The sequence below is a fragment of the Podarcis bocagei genome, assembly GCF_964188305.1.
Source record: "Podarcis bocagei genome assembly, chromosome: Z".
Lineage (NCBI taxonomy): Eukaryota > Metazoa > Chordata > Lepidosauria > Squamata > Lacertidae > Podarcis > Podarcis bocagei.
Window position 1 is genome coordinate 17263294 of NC_138140.1, and position 10287 is coordinate 17273580.

At 46.7% G+C, this 10287-nt stretch overlaps 1 protein-coding gene across 1 annotated transcript; it reads right to left on the bottom strand.

Annotated features, from left to right (window-relative positions):
- Positions 1 to 3598: 3598 nt before the first annotated feature.
- On the bottom strand, positions 3599 to 10029 carry ZDHHC12 (zDHHC palmitoyltransferase 12). Its single transcript, XM_081180041.1, has 5 exons — positions 9869 to 10029; positions 8347 to 8483; positions 7410 to 7496; positions 5610 to 5776; positions 3599 to 4740 (listed from the first exon to the last, which is right to left on the bottom strand). Exons 1-5 carry the CDS (start codon positions 9972 to 9974, stop codon positions 4428 to 4430), a joined length of 810 nt encoding a protein of 269 aa, XP_081036167.1. The 5' UTR covers positions 9975 to 10029; the 3' UTR covers positions 3599 to 4427.
- Positions 10030 to 10287: the final 258 nt, after the last annotated feature.

A 10287-nucleotide genomic window follows, 5' to 3' on the forward strand; every position in this document is an offset into this window, starting at 1 on the left:
TCCTTTGACGAATATCTATCATGGCAGCGTAAAATTTGGTGACTAGATATATCACTTCTGGGCTTTTGTTCTGTAATGATAGGTAGATGTAGTGTTGTTCTGAACACCCAGGGAAGCATATATAGGATGGGTTGGATAAACCTAGCTCGAATGTCTATATCCGGCATCCCCAACCTTTGGCACTCCAGATGTTTTGAACTACAGTTCCCATCATCCCCGACCACTTGTCCTGTTAGCTAGGGATCATGGGAGTTGTAGGCCAAAACATCTGGAGAGCTGCAGGTTGTGGATGCCTGGTCTATGTAATACTGACAATGAATAAGGGCATGCTCCGTTATTTCCTTCTGCTCAGAGCCCCATGGGCATTTCCTCTCCTCATATGGTATCGTCCTATAACGGCCTTCCTTAACTGCTGAAGGGAAGGCCTGACAACGGGTCAAGGTATAAGTCCTTCATTGTTTTGGTATTTCACGATTAGCTATGTATGGCATTTGGGAAGGCTGACTTTTCCTTTTACTTTTTTTTTAAGAAGGGCTGGTTCCTAGCCCTTATGGTTCTAGGGAGAAATTAGTGTTGCCATATTTCAAACAGTGAAAATCCAGACAGAAAAGTTGTTGAGCTCGGATTTCCCCGGACATTCAAACAATTTCTGCCCAGACACTGCTGCCGACTGCGATGTTCTGGATATGTCCAGTGGATGTTAGGGGTGAGGGGGGTTTCCCTGCACGTGTTTTTCCCTGTTTAGTGAAAGGTTCTTGTGCCTCCTGATGTTTTCTCCTCACATATGCTCAGCAGCGTGAATTGCAAGAAGTGCATATTTCAAAGTGCCAACTCCACAGGCAGCCCCTTTCTGGTGCCAATTCATACCCAACACTGATGCCTGGGCCTTCTCCTCACACCTTCTATCTTCACAACAGCCCTGTGAGGCAGTTTAGACTGAGAAGCAGTGACTGGCCCAAGATCACACCCGGTAAGCTTCATGGCTGAGTGGGGGATTGGAACGCTGGTCTCCCAGGCCCTAAAAGGTAAAGGTAAAGGGACCCCTGACCATTAGGTCCTGTCGTGACCGACTCTGGGGTTGCGGTGCTCATCTCATTTTACTCGCCGAGGGAGCCGGCGTACAGCTTCCGGGTCATGTGGCCAGCATGACAAAGCCGCTTCTGGCGAACCAGAGCAGCACACGGAAATGCCGTTTACCTTCCTGCCGGAGCAGTACTACCGACCTTCCGATCAGCAAGTCCTAGGCTCTGTGGTTTAACCCACAGCGCCACCAACATCCCCTCCCAGGCCCTAGACCTCGTTTAACCCCCTACAACAATCCTGTGAGGTCGGTCAGGCTGAGAGGCAGTGACTGGCCCCCAAGGTCACCCAGTGAGCTCCGTGACTGAATTGGGAGTTGAACCCTGATCTCTCGCAGTCATAATCTGACACTAGAACTGTTACACCACACAGTCTCTCTGAATGTGAATGAAGGTGGTTTAGACATACAGTCATACCTTCAGTTGAATGTGCTTCAGGTTCAGCGCTTTTGGGTTGCGCTCTGCGGCAACCCCAAAGTAACAGAGCGCGTTACTTCCAGGTTTCGCTGCTAGCGCATGCGCAGACACTCAAAATGACATCACATGCATGCACGGAAGCGGCAAAACGCGACCCGCACACGTACAGACGTGCCATCGCGTCTTACGTTCCATTCAGGATGCGAACGGGGATCCCGTTCGCATCCCGAGGTACCACTGTATTTCATATCCATACAGGGCATTTGTAGGAGCTAAAGCAGAGCAAAGGATTTTGGGAATTCTCCAGAACATACAGCTATTTCCCAAACCACTATACAACACTGCTTGTCTATGGAAAAGATGCCTTTCTGTAGGCTCTATTCAGCCTGTATGGTTCTAGGATTCTGAGATAGGTTAGTCTGAGGGTGAATGAGTCACTGGCCCAGGACTGCTGAAACAGTACTGCTGGATTTAGTTGTAGCTTTCCTGGGAAATCCAGTATTTATTTTCCCCCATGTTGGGGGCTGACAACTAGAGGTGTTGTGCAAAGCGCCTGGAATGCACCAGATTGGCAATGGTTCATGTGTTTAAGTCTGTGTGGAGTGGACGTGACCAAAATATATAATTATGGCCCACACTGAACACATTAAATAGGCCACATAAATGCTAAGATGATGGGTATGTTGGCAGTTCTTATTCTTTACTCCCGCTAATAGCAAACCCAGCTGGTGAATGTTGATATGACTGCAACCAAGATAGGAGAAACAAAGCATCCCCCAAAGCATACTGGGAACTGTAGTTTGCAAGCGGTGTTTAGAGCTGTAATTTCCCACATGGCTTAACAATCAATCCCTCTTCCCAGGGAATGGTAGCCCTGCGTAGGGAACAGTGGTCTCCTAACTATTCTCAGCTCCAAGAACAAACTGCAGAAACTCCCAGGATGCTTTTGGGGTAGGCACACCTGTTTAAAGTGGTATGATACTGCCTGAAATGTATACAGTGGTACCTCTGGTTATGAACTTAATTTGTTCCGGAGGTCCGTTCTTAGCCGGAAACCGTTCTTAACCTGAGGTACCACCCCTGCACGACTTCTGTTCTCATCCTGAAGTAAAGTACCTGAGGTACTACTTCCGGGTTAGTCTGTAACCCGAGGTGTTTGTAACCCGAGGTACCACTGTAGTGCAATTGGGACCTTAATCCTCTCCATTGACTTCCCTGGGTCTACCCTGAGTAAGAGTAGCTTTGGCTACCAGCCTATGTTTTTTCTTCTCTCTCTGTTTCCCAAGAGATCAATTGGGATGCCCTCTTTGCCAGGACTGTGAAAACACCCTTTGCACCCACATTGGGTGGGGCTATTGATTTTGGCCACTTTGTCAAGGGCCTAACTCCTCTGGATCATCTCCACCCTCTTACCTCAGAAGGGCAGAGTTTCAAAGACTTAACATTGTCTCCAGGCACCTGCTAGAGCTCAGATTCATTCTCACTGGGTCGGAATAGTTTTGTTCCTTTTAAGGAATGTTGTGATGATGATGTAACTTTTGAATGTAGAACCAGAGTATGGAGCTTCTTTCTGGAATTTAAATCTGTTCTTTATTCATGACCATGAGGACTGGAATATTTTTTCTTTTTTTTTAGCAGAGGTTGGATGGTCATATGTCATGTATGATCTAGTTGAGATTCTTGCATTGCAGGGGGTTGGATTAGATGACCCTCGAGGTCCCTATGTTCCATGGCAGAGCATCTTCCAGTAGGACTGGGAATGTCCCCTGCCTGAAACCCTGGAGAGCTGCTGCCAGTCAGTGTAGACAATACTGAGTGGGGGATGAATTGTCTGGACTCAATAATTAGGCAGCTTTCTTTTTTCCTTGAGAAAAGTTGAGAAAAATTCAACCCACCATGACATGCACTAGATTCAGGCCCAAACAGGGCCAACATCAAATAGAAAGCCAAGTTTAAGAACTCTCTAATTAATCTTCAGGTGAGAGATAAATTTAAGCTTGTTCTTTTAAAAAACAACCTGTCTAGAAACTGAGGTAGAAATATTAGGAAGACAGTTTTTTGGGGAAAGTTGCATTGGAGGTGGGGAGACCAGAAGCAAGAACCAAGCTTTAAGCTTTTAATAATGTTAAATTTTATTGGATTACAGAAACAGAATGTAGAAATGGAGCATGTAAAAAATTGTCCCTCCTATTGAAGAAGCAGAAACAGGTTTAAACTCCTTTCCTGAGGAGAGGCTCCCAAGAGGACCTCAAGAATTATTAAACAAAGCTTTAGTCCCTGAGATCTACTTCTTGAAGGCACGCCGTGAAATGCTGGAGGAATACTGGGAACATAGCTCTTTGTTTTAAAAAAGAGTGAGCCCAGCCTTGACAGAAGGCACACCCTGCCCCACCCCAAACAAAACCCCAAGTACCACCCCAACAAGACTTCAATATATGGCCTCCTCCTCTTGGTCCATCCGTGGTGGCTGGGGCCCATTGGAGCAGAAGGCAGGGAAGCCATGATAAGTGCAACCAAAGCCAAGGACAGGCAGGGCCACTCCTTGCTGGGGTTTAAGGAAGGCACGTGGGGGGCAGACTGAGGCTGGCTGGGCAGCAGCCCACTCTCCCAAATGGACCAGGCTTCCTAGCTCCCCTGCCCATCTCTCTCCCCAAAAAGCAATTTGAGCAGCAAGGTCTGAAAGCAGGGTCTGCGGGGTTCACTTTCTCAAAGGACACACTTCAGAACAGCTCTGTCTTGGCTTATGGGGAAAGGCTGTTTTTTTACATATTTTGCTGAAATATGTATGAAAGCTACTGGCAAACGTGAGCCTCTCCCCTCAGTTCCATAGCTGCTGGGAGAATACACAAACATCTGCTTCCACCCAGCCAACAGCTCTCTCTCTCTCTCTCTCTCTTAGTCCTGGATTGGGTGCTCTCATCCAGCCCACGGTCACACAGTGTGGCCTCCCACTTCGGGGTACAGGGTTTCCCAGGCGATGAGGCGGCAGGCGCAGAAGAACTGCCAGAGGTTGAGGAAGATTCCTCGGTCGAAGGGGTTTTCCACTTCACAATCTCTCAGGTAGGAGATGCGGTGACGGGACATGAACTCCCAGGTGGTGGTGTTGTGGGAGGCAAGGTAGAGGTGGCAGCCCAGGAGCAGAATCATCACCACAGTGAAAACGGCAACCACAAGGAAGGAGAGAAGGAGGAGCAGGTTATACTGAAACCATGCCCATGAGGGATGCTCAAAATCAAGCCCAGACCTTTTTTTTTTTTTAGTGGTGGAGGAAAAAAAAAAAAAGAACAGCATCAGAGTTATTGCAAGATTCACAAAATTATAAAACCAAAGCTTTCGCAGGTGATATTGTCTTAACTTTGGAACAACCTTTAGAAAGTGCCTCAGATCTTCAGATCTAGCTGCATTCCTTTCAACAGGGGTGGGGAACCTTTTTTTCCAGCTGGAGGGCTGCATTTCCTCGCAGGCATCCTTCTAGGGGATGCATCCTTGGATCTGGGATGGCGAGGGCCCAAAGTGGGCGGGGCAACAGGTGTACCTCTGTAGAGTGGGCTCCATTAAGCCATGCACTGCTCAAGAGTTTCCTATCCATAACACCTCTGACATTCAAGACAATCAAGGGAGAATTCTCAGTCCTATGAGTGGGTGGAGCAGGGCAGTGAGGGGTGCGGCTTGAGGAAAGGGGTGTGGCCTGGATCAGTTAATGTTGTGTGAGGTTCCAATGGATGGATGGATGGATGGATGGATGGATGGATGGATGGATGACTATTCTTTCATCCCTGGTTACGAGAAAGGAAATTACGACTAAACATCAGCAAGAGTTTTCTGATGGTAAGAGCTGTTTGACAGTGGAAAGGACTCCCTCCAGAGATGGTGGACTCTCTCTCATTGGAGCTTTTTATGCATAGATTGAATGACCATCTGACATAGATGCTTTAGTTGAGATTCCTGCACTGCAGGGGATGGACTAGATGACCCTCAGGATCCCTTCCAACTTTACAGTTCTATGATTTTAAGATTGGGGAAGGGGGCTGAACACCTTCCTTTAAACACACACACACACACACACACAATTAAAAAAAAGTCTGGGGGTCTCCCGCCATAAGCTTTGCTTACCAGGCCACTGGCAGGGCCCACAGGAGAACCACAAGCTGAACAGCCAAATAGGCGACGAAGAATGGGTGATTCCTCTCCCCAACGCAGTTGTAAATCCAGGGGCAGTGGTGGTCATAGCGCCGGACGCAGTGCCGGCACGCCTGGCAGTGCCTGGCCCTCATTGGCTGCTGTGAGATAGAAAAGAACAGGATGTGTTTTTGTGCTTCCTTACATTTTCAACTCCAGGAGGGTCTGGGAAAGAGAAGTGCTGCTGGTGGTATGTCAACAGTACTGAGCTTAGCTGGGCTGAGGGTCTGGCATAGGATCAGGAAATTTCCTCCAAATAAGGCCTTAGCAGACTGAGATGGATGCAATATGCCATTATTAATGGTGGGAGGTCTTCGGAGGTTCCTTTCAGCAGCAGCTGGGGGCAACCTTAAAAGAGAGATCTGGGACTGACTGGAACAGGGATACACCCATTTATTTAACTGTTGAAGACGTCTAAATCAAGGGAATTATAATTGCGCATTATTTAACTAAAAGGCACCAGCTGATCAAAAATTAAGATTAAAAGAAGAGGATTATTTATTGTTAATGTTGGACTAAATAGAACTCAAAATAAAAGTAACAATATTAATCTACTGCTCTGGACATTAAAACTTTTTTATTTTGATGTTGACGGTTGTAAAGATCTGAATATATAATTGCAAAAATCTAACCGTGAGAAATGTGGGAGAGGGGGAGGGAGTAGGCTGGAAGTACTGTTTTTTTTCCTGTTGAGCTCAGTGGAGTGTCCTTGACAAAGTACTGATAAGGGTAAAAATAACACTCCTGGCTGTGAGAAAGGATCTTTCATTATGGAATGAAATTCTACAGAGGAAGCCAAGAAACAGGGAGAGAATCAGCCCTCTCTGTTTAAATCAGAAATGGGAGAAGGAAAAATTTTAATTTCAAAACAAACTAGCCAGGCCACAATGGAAGAGTTTGTATGATTGGCTTTTAGATTTGAAAAGAGAATTGTTTGATGAGCTAAAGGAATATGTCAATAAGGCAGCTGTTAAAATTCAGGAAAATATAAATTTAACTTCAGAGGCTGTGAGACAACTAAAGGAGAAGGCACAAACCACTGAGGTAGGAATGATAGCAAGACGAAGTCTGAAGAAAATACAAGGGAAAGCAAGAGTGGTGCAAAACAAAAATGGTAATTCATGTGAAATGATATGGGAGTCTTTCACAGACAAAAATTATATTTTAGGTAAAAGGATTTTGGAGGCTCTTACTGTGATAGAGAAAAAAACAGAAAGGGAGAGCAAAAAGCATAAAAGGTTATTATACGTGGTGGCAATGTAAAATTATTAAAAAGGCCTGGGATAAGACATATAAAGATCTGAAAGCAATGTGGAAGATGATTGTCCAGTAGCACCTTAGAGACCAACTAATTTTGTTCTGGGTATAAGCTTTCGTGTGCATGCACACTTCTTCAGATACCCATGCACACAAAAGCTTATACCCAGAACAAACTTAGTTGGTCTCTAGGGTGCTACTGGACAATTTTTAAATTTATTTCGACTGCATGAGACCAACACGGCTACCTACCTGAATCTGGAAAATGATTGTTGTAATAAATTGTTAACAAAAAAAGAGAAAATTTCCTCCAAATAAGGCCCTAGCAGACTGAGATGGATGCAATATGCAATGATTAATGGTGGGAGGTCTTCAGAGGTTCCTTTCAGCAGCAGCTGGGGGCAACCTTAAAAGAGAGATCTGGGACTGACTGGAACAGGGACACACCCCTCAGACTCTTTTTCAAGGAACATCTACCTTAAACAGACAGTAGCCACAGCGCCGAAGCCGGAGGTTGAGAGATTCCTGGGAGCTCATTGCTTCCTTCTCATCGCTTACAGGTTCCTACCAGAAACAAAAAAATAAAACAGAATACAGATGAAGGAAAAGGGAAAAAAGAATATAAGCATTTAGGGATTGGAATGGAGGAGTGTCTAAAGCATTTAATGTCTCACACACTCCGTATTTAAAGCCCATGGCATTCCCCAAAGGATTCTGGTTCACCCCACAGAAAGTTATGATTCCTAGCACCTTTAACAAATGACTGTAACCAGGATTCTCGAGGAGAAGACATGTGCTTTAAATGTATCCAATGGCATTTTCTGCTAGAGTGGGGAGAGGACCCCCTGCCCAAAACCCTGGAGAGCCATTGCTGCCAGTCAGTGTACACAGTGACGAGCTAGGTGACTCTGTTTATGGCAGCTTCCTGCATTCCTATTTAATTCCACTATTTATTCTGGACAATGAGGGCTAGAATCTTACTTCATTCTTAGGGCACAGGGTTGTAGCTCCATTGTAGACCTCAAGCTTTGCTCACGGAAGGTTCTAGGTTCCATCTCCAACAGCTCTGTAGGCTGTGCTGAGGGCGGGAAGCGGGGGAGAACTCTGCCTGAAACCCTGCAGAGAGCTGCTGCCAGTCAGTACAGTGGTACCTCGGGTTACAGACGCTTCAGGTTACAGACTCTGCTAACCCGGAAGTAGTACCTCGGGTTAAGAACTTTACCTCAGGATGAGAACAGAAATCGTGTGGCGGCAGCGGGAGGCCCCATTAGCTAAAGTGGTACCTCAGGTTAAGAACAGTTTCAGGTTAAGAACGGACCTCCAGAATGAATTAAGTTCTTAACCCGAGGTACCACTGTATTGAGGCAGATGGGCTAATGGAGTGACTCAGTAGAACACCATTCCCATGACATACCTTCTCCTCTTCATCATGCTCAACGTATCCTGGGTCCATGAGAGAGACAACAAAGTACAGCGACATGGAGCAGAGAACCAGTGCGAGGAACAAGAGGGGCTGGAGGAGGTCTCCCTGCTCTTCCTGCCTTTGCAGGTCTGAAAAAGAAGGGAAATTATCATGGGGGAAATGTACTGTACATGATTCTGTTTTGGGGGCTCTGACCATAAACAATCCAGCATCTCCTGGGACTATGCACTGAGCTCCCAGAGATGCAAGGCATCCACTCCTATTGGAAGTGTCCCAGCTGGCCAGCCCTGCACCTCCTGGACCACTGATTAGCCTCCACTATCCAAGGTAAGGCAGGTAGCACCTGCAGAAAGAGAGACAAATAGAGCCTTGCTGTGGGGCTCCCCACCTCCAACATGATTGCCAGGCAAATACTTATTTTATTGGGGGGACAGGACATTCCCATGTTTTCATCATTGCTGTAAAATCTATCCATTTGTGTATTTCACATCCCCCTTTTTCTTCTTTTGGTAAAGGAAATAAAATAGAGGAGGAAGAGGAAAACCTGTATTACCTCTGACCACATGCAAAGTGCTTCACCCCTTAACCCCACTGCCCTCAGTTACAACCCAACCCACAGACTATCTTGCAAATCCAGCTCTCTGCGTTAAGTCCCCTTGTGTATATTTATTTCGGAATAAAGAAAACCAACTGCAGCCTGGGCATGCAAGGAGAAAATGAAATTGTACCCTCTTTTAGGTTCTTATGTCTTTAAATTCTTACGTCTTTAAATTATATTTATAGCCCCCTCTATTCCTTCCTCTTGGGAATATAGGGCAAGGGCAGATGGTTCCCACCCCCACCCCTTTACGCTCCCAATAACTCTGTGGAGTAGGTTGGGTTGAGAAGGGTCTAGACGAGGGTGGCCCAAATGTTCATATCAAGTGGGCCACAAAAGTGCTTCGACACAGAACCCACAAGCCCCACAACTGCCTTGTTGCGTGCTGGGGGGGGGGGAGGACAAAATTTGATGCTCCTGCCCAGCTCTATCACTGTGGGGAAGCTCGTGGGGGAGGGTTATAAAATTTTGCAGAGGGCTGCCAAAAAAGTCCTTGAGGGTTGGACCACCCTGGGCTAGACTAAGGCCACTCAGCATGCTACACAGGAAGATGCCTTCATACAGAGTCAGACCCACTGGTCCATCTAGCTTAGTATTGTCTGCACTGACAGGCAGCAGCTGCTCTCCAGGTTTCAGGCAAAGGAGATTCCCAGCTCTGGAGATGCTCCACCACTGAACTTACAAACCTTCCACAATTACCCATGGTTTTATTTTATTTAAAAAATAAAAAATAATTAAGGTTTATAGAGAAAAATACACAACTTAATATCTTCCCCCTTTTTGAAACCAAACCAAGATTTTTTGGGGTGTGGCAGAATGCTTCCTCTGTAGCCTGAGTGCAGATCTGAACCCTAGGGGTCCTGATCCTACCGCCCCACTTTTGGGGAGAGGGAGGAGAGGGAGAGACTGCCTCACCTGTAGGGTAGAGGAAGAGCCCCAGCAGGACACCGCAGGTGAGCCCCACATACACTGCCCGGACCATGAAACCCCCGCTGCCCCGCGCCCCTCTCCACGCCATCATCGCTGCCTGCCGGGAGCAACGGAGCTCCGCAACCAAGCCGGCCACAAAGTTGCGGAAAGAGGCGGAAAGAGACTGCGAGAGGCGGGCGGGGCGTGTGTCATGGAAGAAGCGTGGCGATTGGCTAGCGTCAGAGGCGGAATGTAGCGAGTTGGATCCGAAGTCTGGAAGGGAGGGGCGGGGCGGACTTCGATGAGGCAGTGAAGGGCTGCCGAGGAGCTTTGTGGCATCTTATCAGTCGTTTTTGACTAATGATTTAAATAACAGTAGCAATGAAGTATTCTGATTATCGTTAGAACCATAGAACTGTAGAGTT

Coding starts and splice junctions, on each gene's coding strand:
- ZDHHC12 (XM_081180041.1), bottom strand. CDS start 9,974: ATGATGGCGTGGAGAGGGGCGCGGGGCAGCGGGGGTTTCATGGTCCGG. Junction 7,497..8,346: donor AGCATGATGAAGAGGAGAAG/GTATGTCATGGG, acceptor TGTTTCTGGTAG/GAACCTGTAAGCGATGAGAA. Junction 5,777..7,409: donor GTGGCTACTGTCTGTTTAAG/GTAGATGTTCCT, acceptor TCTATCTCACAG/CAGCCAATGAGGGCCAGGCA.